At 55.5% G+C, this 16,304-nt stretch overlaps 1 protein-coding gene across 1 annotated transcript in view; it reads right to left on the minus strand.

The window, feature by feature from the left end:
• col11a1a (collagen, type XI, alpha 1a) overlaps positions 1-16,304 on the minus strand; it is a 1,142,395-nt gene that overhangs the window by 17,388 nt on the left and 1,108,703 nt on the right. The window contains 2 exon segments of the mRNA XM_072510277.1: positions 19-131; positions 14,405-14,654. Coding sequence (XP_072366378.1) covers positions 19-131; positions 14,405-14,654 — 363 coding nt within the window.

A 16,304-nucleotide genomic window follows, 5' to 3' on the forward strand; every position in this document is an offset into this window, starting at 1 on the left:
AATCAGTGTGTCACTCACCGCTTCTGATTTCTTGTCTGGGTAGATACAGGTCTCCCCTCCACTGGTAAAGTTGCAGTAAACCTTAAAGGAATCTCCGTGGCAACCCTGATTTGGATCAATCCAATATTCACCTGATGGAGAGAGGAAATACAAATTCTTACATTGAGAAGGTGATTCGATTTCCTCTGTACAGCCTCTTCATCAATATAATGAACAGAACATTCTGGAAACAGTCAGCATAGCTGGTTCACACACAGAATTACATTGCATTTCCAGGACAGGAGCAAGCCATTCAGCCCATCTTCTCTCTGCTGGTGTTGTTGACCCACACGATGCTACTCCCTCCCCCTCTTCCTCTCATCTTATCAGCATCTCCTTCTCTACCTTTCTCCCTCATCTGTTGATCCAGCTTCCACCTGAAATATATCCATAATATTCACCGTAACCACTCCGTGCGAGAGCGAGTTCCACACTCTCACCAATGTCTGGGAAAACACGTTTGTCTTTTGGGTGTTTTGTTTATTGTCAGTGAAGTTGTAGTTGTTCTGCGTACGGCCCAGACAGATCATTCCGTACATGAAAAGGAAATACAAATAGGGCAAACAAAACACCCGCAATGTAACTACATAGACACTGGCACCAGGCGAGTCACACGGAGAGTAGTACTACTCAGTAGAGAAGATGGGCGGGATTCTCCGACTCCCCCCCGCCAGGTTGGAGAATCGCCGGGGGGCGGCGTGAATCCCGCCCCCGCCGGCTGCCGCATTCTTCAGCGCCGGGGATTTGGTGGAAGCGAGAATCGCGGCACGCCGGACGGCGACCCTGGCTGCGGCCCCCCCCGGCGATTCTCCGGCCCACGATGGGCCGAGTGGCCGCCAATTGTTTGCCGGTCCCGCCGGCGTAAATTAGAGTAGGTCCTTACCGGCGGGACCTGGCGGCGCGGGAGGCCTACGGGGTCCGGGGCGGGGGGGAGGCTATCTGGCCCCAGGAGGTGCCCCCACGGTGGCCTGGCCCGCGATCGGGGCCCACCGATCCGCGGACGGGCCTGTGCCGTGGGGGCAGTCTATTCCTCCGTGTTGGCTGCTATTCCTCCGCCATGGCCGACGTGGAGATGACCCCCCCCCCCCCCGTGCATGCGCAAACTCGCGCCGGTTGGCGTGGCACCTACTCCTTCCCCGCCAGCCGGCACAAACCACTCCGCCGCCGGCCTAGCCCCTGAGGGTGTGGGGGATTCCGCACCTTCGGGGCGGCCCGACACCAGAGTGGTTCCCGACACTCCATCCCGCCGGGACCCCGCGCCCCGCCAGGTAGGGGAGAATCCCGCCCAATGTGTGACGAGAGCAGGTCAGTCCATAAGAGGGTGATTAGGAGTCTGGTGACAGCGGGGAAGAAGCTGTTTTTGAGTCTGTTCGTGCGTGTTCTCAGACTTCTGTATCTCCTGCCCAATGGAAGAAGTTGGAAGAGTGAGTAAGCCGGGTGGGAGGGGTCTTTGATTATACTGCCCGCTTTCCCCAGGCAGCGGGAGGTGTAGATGGAGTCAATGGATGGGAGGCTGGTTTGTGCGATGGACTGGGCGGTGTACACGACTCTCTGAAGTTTCTTGCGGTTTTGGGCCGAGCAGTTGCCATACCAGGCTGTGATGCAGCCCGATAGGATGCTTTCTATGGTGCATCTGTAAAAGTTGGTAAGAGTCAATGTGGACATGCCGAATTTCCTTAGTTTCCTGAGGAAGTATAGGCGCTGTTGTGCTTTCTTGGGGGTAGCGTTGACGTGGGTGGACCAGGACAGATTTTTGGAGATGTGCACCCCTAGGAATTTGAAACTGCTAAACATCTCCACCTCGGTCCCGTTGATGTTGACAGGGGTGTGTACAGTACTTTGCTTCCTGAAGTCAATGACCAGGGACGGGATTCTCCGACCCCCCGCCGGGCCGGAAAATCACTGGGGGCTGGTGTGAATCCCGTCCCCGCCATCCGCTGAATTCTCTGGCACCGGATATTCGGCGGGGGCGGGAATCGCGCGCACCGGTCAGCGGGCTCCCCCCCCGGCGATTCTCCGGCCCGCGATGGGCCCAAGTCCCGCTGCTGGAATGCCTGTCCCGCCGGAATCAAACCACCTCTCTTCCCGGCGGGACAAGGCAGCGCGGGCGGGCTCCGGGGTCCTGGGAGGGGCGCGGGGCGATCGGGCCCCACCAACTGCGGGTGGGCCTGTCCCATGGGGGCACACCTTTCCCTCCGCCTCGGCCACAGTCTTCACCATAGCCGACGCGGAAAAGAAACCCCCTCCCTGCGCAGCCGCTGACGCTCCCGCGCATGCGCGGACTTCCGCCGCCCGGCGATGTCCTTTCGGTCCCGGCTGGCGCGCGGGCCTAGCCCCTCAAGGTGAGGGCTTGGCCCCTAAAGGTGAGGGCTTGGCCCCTAAAGGTGCGGAGAAATCCGGCCCGACGCCGGAGTGGTTCCCGCCACTCCATCCCGCCGGGAAGGGGAGAATCCCGCCCCAGCTCTTTAGTTTTGCTGGTATTGAGGGAGAGATTGTTGTCACTGCCCCACTCCACTAGGTTCTCTATCTTCCTCCTGTATTCGGACTCGTTGTTATTCGAGATCCGGCCCACTATGGTCGTATCGTCACCAAACTTGTAGATGGAGTTGGAACCAAGTTTTGCCACGCAGTCGTGTGTGTACAGGGAGTAGAGTAGGGGGCTAAGTATGCAGCCTTGTGGGGCGCCGGTGTTGAGGACTATTGTGGAGGAGGTGTTGTTGTTCATTCTTACTGATTGTGGTCTGTGGGTCAGAAAATCAAGGATCCAGTTGCAGAGTGAGGAGTCAAGTCCTAGGTTTTGGAGCTTTGATATGAGCTTGGCTGGGATTATGGTGTTGAAGGCGGAACTGTAGTCAATAATTAGGAGTCTGATGTAGGAGTCCTTGTTGTCGAGATGCTCTAGGGATGAGTGTAGGGCCACGGAGATGGCGTCTGCTGTGGACCGGTTGCAGCGGTATGCGAATTGCAGTGGATTGAGGCGTTCTGGGAGTATGGAGGTGATGCGCTTCATGATCAACCTCTCAAAGCACTTCATTACGACTGAAGTCAGGAACACCGGGCGGTAGTTGTTGAGGCACGTTGCCTGGTTATGGAACCTAATTTTAAGCCTGCGTTTTTGCATTGACGGGTCTCACTCGGGCCAAAATGGTGTCAAATGGCCCAATTCCAGGAATTCCTGCTCCGCACCTACCATTGTCATCACTGCGGGAAAGGGGTGTTTGGGGAGTGGGGGGTGTTTGCGAGGGTGGGGGTTTGTGGGGTGGAGGGGAGTGTCTGTGGGGGTGGGGGGAGCGTTTGCGGGGGAGGGGAGTGTTTGCGGGGGAGGGGAGTGTTTGCGGGGGAGGGGAGTGTTTGCGGGGGAGGGGAGTGTTTGCGGGGGAGGGGAGTGTTTGGGGGCGGGGAGTGTTTGCGGGGGAGGGGAGTGTTTGGGGGGCGGGGAGTGTTTGCGGGGGCGGGGGGGAATGTTTGCGGGGGGGGAGTGTTTGCAGGGGAGCAGGGGAGGGGAGTGTTTGCGGGGGAGGGGAGTGTTTGCGGGGGAGGGGAGTGTTTGGGGGCGGGGAGTGTTTGCGGGGGCGGGGGGGGAGTATTTGCGGGGGCGGGGGGGAGTGTTTGCGGGGGGGGGGAGTGTTTGCCTGATTATCAGACTGTCTGATTAGAACAAAGAACAATACAGCACAGGAACAGGCCCTTCGGCCCTCCAAGCCTGTGCCGACCATGGTACCTGTCTGATCTAAAACCGTCTGCACTGACGGAGACCGTCTCCTTCCATTCCCACCCTAGTCATATATTTGTCTAGATGCCCCTTAAATGCCGCTATGGTACCTGCTCCCACCCCCTCCCCAGGCAGCGCGTTCCACATATTTACCACCTTCTGTGTAAAAAAACTTGCCTCGCACATCTGTTCTAAACTTTTCCCCACACACTTCAAACCCATGTCCCTGAGTACTTGACTCTCCTACCCCAGGAAAGAGCATCTGTCTGTCCACTCTGTCCATGCCACTCATAATCTTGTAGACCTCTATCAGGTCGCCACTCAACCTCCGTCATTCCAGTGAGAACAAACCGAGTTTATCTAACCATTGCTTTCTAAATGCTGTGCTATGAAATACTTGTTAATGGACTCCACCAACTTGCCCACTACCGACGTTAGGCTCACTGGTCTATAGTTCCCTGTTTTCTCTCTGTCTCCCGTTTTGTATAGCGGGGATACATTCGCTACCCTCCAATCTGTAGGAACCATTCCAGAGTTTACAGAATTTTGAAAAATGGCCACCAATGGATCTACTATTTTTAGGGCCACTTCCGCAAGTACTCTGGGATGAAGATTATCAGGCTCTGGTGATACACCCACAGTGCTATTGCGGTGATACACTGTTCTAACCTGCCTGCTTACCATTGGCTGGGGACTAATGACAATCCCACAATCCTGTGGGAGTATGAGCTTCCCCAATGGGGGGGGGGGGGGGGGGGGGGGGGGCGGGCGGGGGGCGGAGAAACCATTAGTAAACTCCAAGTATAAATAAAGCTGGCCAGTTTAGGAACCAGCAGGAAGGAGTGTGCAGCCAGGGAAGTTACTGCTGCTGTTATATATATATATGTTATTGTAAATAAATGTTATTACTTTGTATCCTTAAACTCGTGCTGAATTCTTCGTGGCCCTTACAAAACTGGCGACGAGGGTTAAAGTGAATAGCTGTCTACACTGCTGAAGCCACCTCCCTGGATTTTTGTTGGATACAGGTTGGAAGTTGTTTTCTATTAAACCATGCCTCTGTACGGACGTTTGGATGTTTTTGATGCTGCGCTGGAAAGCTGGAACCAGTACGCACAACGGATGCGTTACTATATCCGGGCAAACAATATCACCGAAAACGAGCGCCAGGTGGTCATATTGCTCACCGCCTGCGGGCCGCATACGTTTGGGGTGATTAGGAGCCTTACGTACCCAGCTGCGCCGGACACCAAAACGTTTGATGAACTTCTGAATATAGTGGGGCAACACTTTAACCCAACCCCGTCCACGATAGTCCAGCGTTACCGGTTTAATACCGCTGAGAGGACCCCTGGAGAATCCCTTGCCGATTTTCTATCCAGGCTACGCAGGATTGCGGAGTACTGTGACTATGGTGAGACCTTGTCAGAAATGTTACGCGACCGTTTGGTTTGCGGTATTAACAATGCGGCCACCCAGAGAAAGTTGTTAGAATCATAGAATTTACAGCGCAGAAGGAGGCCATTCGGCCCATCGAGTCTGCACCGGCTCTTGGAAAGACCACCCTACCCAAGGTCAACACCCCCACCCCATCCCCATAACCCAGTAACCCCACCCAACACTAAGGGCAATTTTGGACATGAAGGGCAATTTACCATGGCCAATCCACCTAACCTGCACATCTTTGGACTGTGGGAGGAAACCGGAGCACCCGAAGGAAACCCACGCACACACGGGGAGGATGTGCAGACTCCGCACAGACAGTGACCCAAGCCGGGAATCGAACCTGGGACCCTGGAGCTGTGAAGCAATTGTGCTATCCACAAGGCTACCGAGCTGAGCCAACATTGACTTTTCAACAGGCAATTCAAATAGTATTGTCCCGAGAGAGCGCAGAACGAGGAGTGCAGGAGCTACAGGGAATGGAAGTGCATGCCTTGGGGCGCAACCCCTTCCGTCCGAAAACGTCCCCCCGCACTCCTGCGGTACCTTGGGCGAAGGCGACGTCCGAACCGACGCCAGTGGCCGTCGGACATTCCTCCCCGAAGGGAGCCTTCTCCAGAACCAATGGATGAGGAGCCATGTCCGTGTCAGACTTGTAGGCGCCGACCCCGTCGCGGACGGCGGTCCTGGGGGCGCCAGAGGCGCCGTCGTTCCGACCGAAACTGGGACCAGCCCAGGGGCCGTAACTGGGACCAGCCCAGAGGCCGTACCTTCCATGTGGATGAACCTGCGGCGACTACTCCTGAGGACGTGGAGACGGAGGACAACTGCCTGCAGCTGCATTGTGTGGCAGCTCCCCGTGTGGCCCCCATTAAGGTGACAGTACGGGTCAATGGCCACCCGCTGGAGATGGAGTTGGATACTGGCGCAGCGGTCTCCGTGATCGACCAGAGGACATTCGACCGCATCAAGCAGGGTATACAGACCCTTACATTAACCGACTCACAGGCCAGGTTGGCCACCTACACGGGGGAACCACTGGACATTGCAGGAACTACAATGACCCCTGTTGTTTATGGATGCCAGGGGGGGCGTTTCCCACGTATCGTGGTGCGCGGCCATGGGCCCAGCCTGTTGGGTCGGGACTGGTTGCGCCATTTGCGGTTGCAATGGCAGCACATCCTCCAAACAGTTTCTGGAGGGTTGACTGAGGTGCCAGGACGATACCCAGATGTATTCCAGCCTGGTTTGGGGAAAATAAAAGGGGCCGTAGCCTGTATCCAAGTCGAACCAGGAGCCACGCCGCGCTATTTCCGGGCGCGCCCGGTGCCTTACGCCTTGCTCGAGAAGGTAGAAGGGGAGCTCACTCGTTTGGAGAGTTTGGGTATTATCAGGCCCATCCGTTTTGCTGACTGGGCAGCACCAATTGTACCTGTAATGAAGCCAGATGCCACAGTTCGCTTGTGTGGCGACTATAAACTTACAGTGAATACGGCTTCCCGACTCGACCGATATCCAATGCCTCGCATAGAGGATCTCTACGCGAAGCTTACAGGTGGACACTAGTTCACAAAATTAGATATGAGTCACGCCTACCTGCAGTTGGAGCTGGACCCTGCCTCCCGACCATATGTAACGATTAATACACACCGGGGCCTGTATGAATATACACGGTTGCCCTTTGGAGAATCCTCTGCCTGCGCTATTTTTCAACGTGTTATGGAAGGCATTTTGAGAGGTTTACCACGTGTGGCTGTCTACCTAGATGACGTTTTGATTACAGGGACGTCGGAGCAAGAGCATTTGGAAAATCTGGAGGCTGTCCTTAGACGCTTTTCAGAGGCTGGAGTCCGTTTACGTCGCACAAAGTGCGTATTTCAGGCAAAGGAAGTAGTCTACCTAGGTTATCGGGTGGACCGCGAAGGTCTGCACCCCGTCGCAGAGAAGGTGCGTGCAATTCAACATGCCCCCACCCCGACTGACACTTCGCATCTTTGTTCTTTTCTCGGTCTCGTAAACTATTACAGGAAGTTCCTCCCCAATCTGGCAACTACGCTGGCCCCCTTACACCTTCTGCTAAAGAAAAATCACACCTGGGTTTGGGGTCAGCCGCAAGAAACCGCTTTCCGGCGGGTAAAGCAACAATTGTCGTTGTCTGGGTTACTAACCCACTATGATCCTGGAAAGCCTTTGCTCGTCACATGTGATGCATCCCGTATGGTATTGGGGCCGTCCTGTCCCACAAGATGGAGAATGGGGCCGAGCGACCGATAGCTTTCGCCTCCCGCACATTGACTGCAGCGGAGAAAAAGTACGCGCAGATCGAGAAGGAGGGCCTGGCAGTGGTTTTTGCGGGGAAACGCTTCCACCAGTACGTGTACGGCCGCCATTTCACTATCGTGATAGATCATAAGCCTCTGCTGGGACTTTTCCGAGAGGATAAGCCAATACCGCCCATTGCTTCCGCACGGATCCAGCGCTGGGCTTTGTTGCTTGCTGCACACGAGTATTCTCTGGAGCACAAACCAGGAACGCAGATAGCGAATGCCGTGCACTGAGCCGATTGCCTTTATCGACCGGCCCCATGTCGACCCCCACGACCGGTGAGGTGGTTGCAACCCTAAATTTTATGGACACCTTGCCTGTCACGGCATCACAGATCCGTGAGTGGACCCAGACGGAGCCAGTCCTGTCAAAGGTTCGGCACATAGTCCTGTATGGTGGGCAGCATAGACAGCTCCCAGGCGAGTTGCAGGCATTTTCCTCCAAGCTGTCAGAGTTCAGCGTGGAAGACGGCATCCTCTTGTGGGGGACACGTGTGATTGTCCCGGAAAAAGGCCAGGAGCTGATATTATCAGACTTGCACAATGGGCATCCAGGTGTGACCAAAATGAAAATGTTGGCCCGGAGTTATGTCTGGTGGCCAGGCCTCGACACCGACATTGAGAAGGTGGCCCAAAACTGCTCCATTTGCCAGGAGCATCAGAAGCTTCCGCCGGCCGCGCCCCTACATCACTGGGAATGGCCAGGGCGGCCTTGGGCGCGCTTGCATGCAGATTTCGCAGGCCCTTTTCAAGGATCCATGTTCCTTCTATTAATCAACACCCAGTCTAAATGGCTAGAGGTGCATAAGATGCAGGGGACAACGTCCTGTGTAACAATTGAAAAGATGCGTTTGTCCTTTAGCACGCATGGCCTCCCCGAGGTGCTGGTCAGGGATAACGGCACTCCGTTCATGAGTGAGGAATTTGCGAGATGAAGATGAACGGCATCCGCCATATCCGCACTGCCCCTTACCACCCGGCTTCAAATGGGTTGGCAGAGCGCGCAGTGCAGACATTCAAAAGAGGCCTAAAGAAGCAGTCTTCCGGATCAATGGACACGAGACTGGCTCACTTTTTGTTTACGTACAGGACCACCCCCCCATGCAGTGACTGGGGTAGCTCCCGCAGAACTCCTAATGGGCCGGAGACTTCGCACCCGCCTTAGTTTGGTTTTCCCGGACATTGGCGCAAAAGTACGCCGCACACAAGAACGGCAGGGACAGGGATTTTCTCGGCATCGGCCGATTCGGCAGTTTGCGCCCGGTGACCCAGTGTTCGTTCGGAATTTTGCTGGTGGTGCCCAGTGGGGTCCTGGCGTAATGTTTCACCAAACAGGCCCTATATCTTACCAGGTGCAAGCCCAGGGTCGTCTCCAGCACAAACATGTAGACCACGTTTGGTCCAGAAGACCATCCCCTCAAAAGATTCCCCGCCCCCGGAGCTCATTTCTACAGCCGCAGAGACCAGAGACAAGGGAAGGTAGTCCTCACAATCTTCCACTGGTGCCTCACGCGAAGCCTGCGCAGGTCGTTACGGGACCGAATGGAGATAGAGACGCTGACATGACGGAGGCAGCAGACTCTGACTCCGAGATGGAGACACAGGACGCATCAGAGGGGGAAACCTCGGGTCCACGGGCCGTGGATGTACAACCGCGCCGTTCATCACGGAAGCGCCGGTCTCCGTCTCGTTACACGCCGCCTGATCCAGCGCCGCGTGCAAATGGTGTCTGGCCTGCGGCAAAACGTGTCCGACGCCCTCCTTCGCCAGGGTCTTCGGTGGATTCCTTGGACTTTGGGGGGGGGGGATGTTCTAACCTGCCTGCTTACCATTGGCTGGGGACTAATGACAATCCCACAATCCTGTGGGAGTATGAGCTTCCCCAATGTGGGGGGGGGGGGGGGGGGGGGGGGGGTGGCGGGCAGAGAAACCATTAGTAAACTCCAAGTATAAATAAAGCTGGCCAGTTTAGGAACCAGCAGGAAGGAGTGTGCATATTATTGTAAATAAATGTTATTACTTTGTATCCTTAAACTCGTGCTGGATTCTTCGTGGCCTTTACAAAATACACCCACAGTGCTATTGCGGGGATACACCCACAGTGCTATTGCGGGGATACGCCCACAGTGCTATTGCGGTGATACACCCACAGTGCTGTTGCGGGGATACACCCACAGTGCTATTGCGGGGATACACCCACAGTGCTATTGCGGGGATACACCCACAGTGCTATTGCGGTGATACACCCACAGTGCTATTGCGGGGATACACCCACAGTGCTATTGCGGGGATACACCCACAGTGCTATTGCGGTGATACACCCACAGTGCTATTGCGGGGATACACCCACAGTGCTATTGCGGGGATACACCCACAGTGCTATTGCGGGGATACACCCACAGTGCTATTGCGGGGATACACCCACAGTGCTGTTGCAGTGATACGCCCACAGTGCTATTGCGGGGATACACCCACAGTGCTATTGCGGGGATACACCCACAGTGCTATTGCGGGGATACACCCACAGTGCTATTGCGGGGATACACCCACAGTGCTATTGCGGGGATACGCCCACAGTGCTGTTGCAGTGATACGCCCACAGTGCTATTGCGGGGATACGCCCACAGTGCTATTGCAGTGATACGCCCACAGTGCTATTGCGGTGATACACCCACAGTGCTATTGCGGGGATACACCCACAGTGCTATTGCAGTGATACGCCCACAGTGCTATTGCGGGGATACGCCCACAGTGCTATTGCGGGGATACACCCACAGTGCTATTGCGGGGATACACCCACAGTGCTATTGCGGTGATACACCCACAGTGCTATTGCGGGGATACACCCACAGTGCTATTGCGGGGATACACCCACAGTGCTATTGCGGGGATACACCCACAGTGCTATTGCGGGGATACGCCCACAGTGCTATTGCGGGGATACACCCACAGTGCTATTGCGGGGATACACCCACAGTGCTATTGCAGTGATACGCCCACAGTGCTATTGCGGGGATACACCCACAGTGCTATTGCGGGGATACACCCACAGTGCTATTGCGGGGATACGCCCACAGTGCTATTGCGGGGATACACCCACAGTGCTATTGCGGGGTTACGCCCACAGTGCTATTGCAGTGATACGCCCACAGTGCTATTGCGGGGATACGCCCACAGTGCTATTGCGGGGATACACCCACAGTGCTATTGCGGGGTTACGCCCACAGTGCTATTGCAGTGATACGCCCACAGTGCTATTGCGGGGATACACCCACAGTGCAAATGCAGTGATACACCCACAGTGCTATTGCGGGGATACACCCACAGTGCTATTGCGGGGATACACCCACAGTGCTATTGCGGGGATACACCCACAGTGCAAATGCAGTGATACACCCACAGTGCTATTGCGGGGATACGCCCACAGTGCTATTGCGGTGATACACCCACAGTGCTATTGCGGTGATACACCCACAGTGCTATTGCGGGGATACACCCACAGTGCTATTGCGGTGATACACCCACAGTGCTATTGCGGGGATACACCCACAGTGCTATTGCGGGGATACACCCACAGTGCAAATGCAGTGATACACCCACAGTGCTATTGCGGGGATACGCCCACAGTGCTATTGCGGTGATACACCCACAGTGCTATTGCGGGGATACGCCCACAGTGCTATTGCGGTGATACACCCACAGTGCTATTGCGGTGATACGCCCACAGTGCTATTGCGGGGATACACCCACAGTGCTATTGCGGGGATACACCCACAGTGCTATTGCGGGGATACACCCACAGTGCTATTGCGGGGATACACCCACAGTGCTATTGCGGTGATACGCCCACAGTGCTATTGCGGGGATACACCCACAGTGCTATTGCGGTGATACGCCCACAGTGCTATTGCAGTGATACACCCACAGTGCTATTGCAGTGATACGCCCACAGTGCTATTGCGGGGATACGCCCACAGTGCTATTGCGGGGATACACCCACAGTGCTATTGCGGTGATACGCCCACAGTGCTATTGCGGGGATACACCCACAGTGCTATTGCGGGGATACACCCACAGTGCTATTGCGGGGATACACCCACAGTGCTATTGCGGGGATACACCCACAGTGCTATTGCGGTGATACGCCCACAGTGCTATTGCGGGGATACGCCCACAGTGCTATTGCGGGGATACACCCACAGTGCTATTGCGGGGATACACCCACAGTGCTATTGCGGGGATACACCCACAGTGCTATTGCGGGGATACACCCACAGTGCTATTGCGGTGATACGCCCACAGTGCTATTGCAGTGATACGCCCACAGTGCTGTTGCAGTGATACGCCCACAGTGCTATTGCGGGGATACGCCCACAGTGCTATTGCGGGGATACGCCCACAGTGCTATTGCGGTGATACACCCACAGTGCTATTGCGGGGATACACCCACAGTGCTATTGCGGGGATACACCCACAGTGCTATTGCGGTGATACACCCACAGTGCTATTGCGGGGATACGCCCACAGTGCTATTGCGGGGATACACCCAGTGCTATTGCGGTGATACACCCACAGTGCTATTGCGGGGATACACCCACAGTGCAAATGCAGTGATACACCCACAGTGCTATTGCAGTGATACGCCCACAGTGCTATTGCGGGGATACGCCCACAGTGCTATTGCAGTGATACACCCACAGTGCTATTGCGGGGATACACCCACAGTGCTATTGCGGGGATACACCCACAGTGCTATTGCGGTGATACACCCACAGTGCTATTGCGGGGATACACCCACAGTGCTATTGCGGGGATACACCCACAGTGCTATTGCGGGGATACACCCACAGTGCTATTGCGGTGATACACCCACAGTGCTATTGCGGGGATACACCCACAGTGCTATTGCGGGGATACACCCACAGTGCTATTGCGGTGATACACCCACAGTGCTATTGCGGGGATACACCCACAGTGCTATTGCGGTGATACACCCACAGTGCTATTGCGGGGATACGCCCACAGTGCTATTGCGGGGATACACCCACAGTGCTATTGCGGGGATACGCCCACAGTGCTATTGCGGGGATACACCCACAGTGCTATTGCGGGGATACACCCACAGTGCTATTGCAGTGATACGCCCACAGTGCTATTGCGGGGATACACCCACAGTGCTATTGCGGGGATACACCCACAGTGCTATTGCGGGGATACGCCCACAGTGCTATTGCGGGGATACACCCACAGTGCTATTGCGGGGATACACCCACAGTGCTATTGCAGTGATACGCCCACAGTGCTATTGCGGGGATACACCCACAGTGCTATTGCGGGGATACACCCACAGTGCTATTGCGGGGATACGCCCACAGTGCTATTGCGGGGATACACCCACAGTGCTATTGCGGGGACACGCCCACAGTGCTATTGCAGTGATACGCCCACAGTGCTATTGCGGGGATACACCCACAGTGCTATTGCGGGGATACGCCCACAGTGCTATTGCGGGGATACACCCACAGTGCTATTGCGGTGATACACCCACAGTGCTATTGCGGGGATACACCCACAGTGCTATTGCGGGGATACACCCACAGTGCTATTGCGGTGATACGCCCACAGTGCTATTGCGGGGATACACCCACAGTGCTATTGCGGGGATACGCCCACAGTGCTATTGCGGGGATACACCCACAGTGCTATTGCGGTGATACGCCCACAGTGCTATTGCGGGGATACACCCACAGTGCTATTGCGGGGATACACCCACAGTGCTATTGCGGTGATACACCCACAGTGCTATTGCGGGGATACGCCCACAGTGCTATTGCGGTGATACACCCACAGTGCTATTGCGGGGATACGCCCAGAGTGCTATTGCGGGGATACACCCACAGTGCTATTGCGGGGATACGCCTACAGTGCTATTGCGGTGATACGCCCACAGTGCTATTGCGGTGATACACCCACAGTGCTATTGCGGGGATACACCCACAGTGCTATTGCGGGGATACACCCACAGTGCTATTGCGGGGATACACCCACAGTGCTATTGCGGGGATACACCCACAGTGCTATTGCGGTGATACACCCACAGTGCTATTGCGGGGATACACCCAGTGCTATTGCGGGGATACACCCACAGTGCTATTGCGGGGATACGCCCACAGTGCTATTGCGGGGATACACCCACAGTGCTATTGCAGTGATACGCCCACAGTGCTATTGCAGTGATACGCCCACAGTGCTATTGCAGTGATACACCCACAGTGCTATTGCGGGGATACGCCCACAGTGCAAATGCAGTGATACGCCCACAGTGCTATTGCAGTGATACACCCACAGTGCTATTGCGGGGATACACCCAGTGCTATTGCGGGGATACACCCACAGTGCTATTGCGGGGATACACCCACAGTGCTATTGCGGGGATACACCCACAGTGCTATTGCGGGGATACGCCCACAGTGCTATTGCGGTGATACACCCACAGTGCTATTGCGGGGATACGCCCACAGTGCTATTGCGGGGATACACCCACAGTGCTATTGCGGGGATACACCCACAGTGCTATTGCGGGGATACGCCCACAGTGCTATTGCGGGGATACACCCAGTGCTATTGCGGGGATACACCCACAGTGCTATTGCGGGGATACACCCACAGTGCTATTGCGGTGATTAGAAGCTAGTGGAGTTTTCAAGACACTGATTAATAGATTTTTGGGGAATTAAAGGTTTTAAAGGATATGGAGCAAAGGAGAGTAAATAGAGTTACGATACAGATGGGCCTTGATCCATTGACAAGTGGAACAGACTTGAGCTGTAAGTGTCCTCCTCATGTTCCTGAGTGCTGAATGGCCTCCTCACGCTCATTCACTTACCATCTGGGAAGTCTGGGTGAGATAGCTGGAGGTCCTTACAGGTCCGAGCTGGGTTGCTGTGCGTGCCCATTGGATTCTTCATTCGATCCACTTCCATTTTCAAGTTGTCAAGCGAGTCAAAGATATCCTCCATGCCATTGGTGTAGTCCAGGATGTTGTCCCTCTCGTCTGCCTGCATCCCATCGGAAGATCTCCGTGTCTTCTTCGGTGTTCGGATTGGCAGAGGCTGGATGACCTCACCTGGTGGACCCTTTCAATTAGAAATAAAATGATGAGAAATGTTTAATTTAAAAAAAATAATAATTTAGAGTATCCAATTCATTTTCATTTAAGGGGCAATTTAGCGTGGCCAATCCACCTACATCGAAGAACATAGAACAGTCCAGCACAGTGCAGGCCCTTCAGCCCACGATGTTGTGCCGACTATTTATCCTAATCTAAGATCAACCTAACCTCCACCCCTCCAATTTACTGCTGTCCAAGAGTCGCTTAAATGTCCCTAATGACTCTGGGCGGGATTCTCTGACCCCCCACTGGGTCGGAGAATTGCCGGGGGGGGGCGGCATGAATCCCGCCCCACCGCTCCGACGGCAGCTGCCGAATTCTCCGGCGCTGGTTTTTTGGCGGGGGCGGGGATCACGTCGGGGGCCGTTGGTAGTGGCCCCCCCCCCCCCCCCCCCCCCCCCGCCGATTCTCCAGGCCTCGCGGCCGCCCGTTTTCGGCCGGGAAATACACAAGGTCCATACCGGCGGGACCTGGCTCTGCGGGCGGCCTGCGGAGTCCTCGGGGGGGGGGGGGGGGGGGCACGTTGGCCTGGCCTGCGATCGGGGCCCACTGATCTGCGGGCGGGACGGTGCCGTGGGGGCACTCTTTCCCTCCGTGCCAGCTTCTGTAAAGCTCCCCCTGGGCCGGCGCAGAGAAGAAACCCCCTGCTCATGTGCCAACTCGTGCCGGCCAGCGGAGGCCCTTCGGGGCTGGTTGGCGCAGCACCAACGACTCCAGCGCCGGCCTGGCCCCCGGAAGTGCGGAGGATTCCGCACCTTCCGGGTGACCCGATGCTGGAGTGGTTCACGCCACTGTGGCACCGGTACGGTTGGGGGAGAATCCCGGCCTCTGACTCCACCACCCCCACTGGCAGTGCATTCCACACACCCACCACTCTCTGTGTAAAGAAACGACCTCTGACATCTCGCCCATACCTTCCTCCAATCACCTTAAAATTATGTCCCCTCGTGACAGCCATTTCCACCCTGGGGAAAAGTCTGCACCTGCACATCTTTGGGTTGTGGGAGTGAAACCCACGCAGACACGAGGAGAATGTGCAAACTCCACACGGACAGTGACCCAGAGCCGGGATCGAACCTGGGACCTCGGTGCCGTGAGGCAGCAGTGCTAATCCACTGTGCACCCGTGCTGCCCAAATGTTGAGAAAATTAACCCTTCAAGAGAATGAACCAAAACCTGACATTAAAATATGTGGGAATTCACTGTCTGAAAGAGGGGTGGCAGATTCAATAAAAACTTTCCAAAGGGAATCGCATGAACACTGGAAAAGGGAAAAATGTTTTGGGCTATGGGGAAAGCAGAGTGGGAATAATTGCAGTGCTCTTTCAAAGGGCTAGCACAGACATGATGGGCTGAATGGCCTCTCGCGTGCTGTATGTTGAGTAAGAATCAGAGAGTGCGTTCCACATTACAAACAGCTACTTCCCTGTAGACTTTGAGTTCACCCGATTGTCTGACCTGCTGTAATTGTGGTGGAGTCCAGGTATAGCGGGCAAGGTGAACATTTCGCTCCCACCCCTTGTCCCTCTGCGGTTTGATATAATTGAGTGCCTTGCCAGGCTGCTCTGAGACTCGAGTCACACAGAGGGCAGAGGGCTAAGGACAGATGATGTCC

This window comes from Scyliorhinus torazame, chromosome 7, assembly GCF_047496885.1.
Source record: "Scyliorhinus torazame isolate Kashiwa2021f chromosome 7, sScyTor2.1, whole genome shotgun sequence".
In the NCBI taxonomy this organism is placed as follows: Eukaryota; Metazoa; Chordata; class Chondrichthyes; order Carcharhiniformes; family Scyliorhinidae; genus Scyliorhinus; species Scyliorhinus torazame.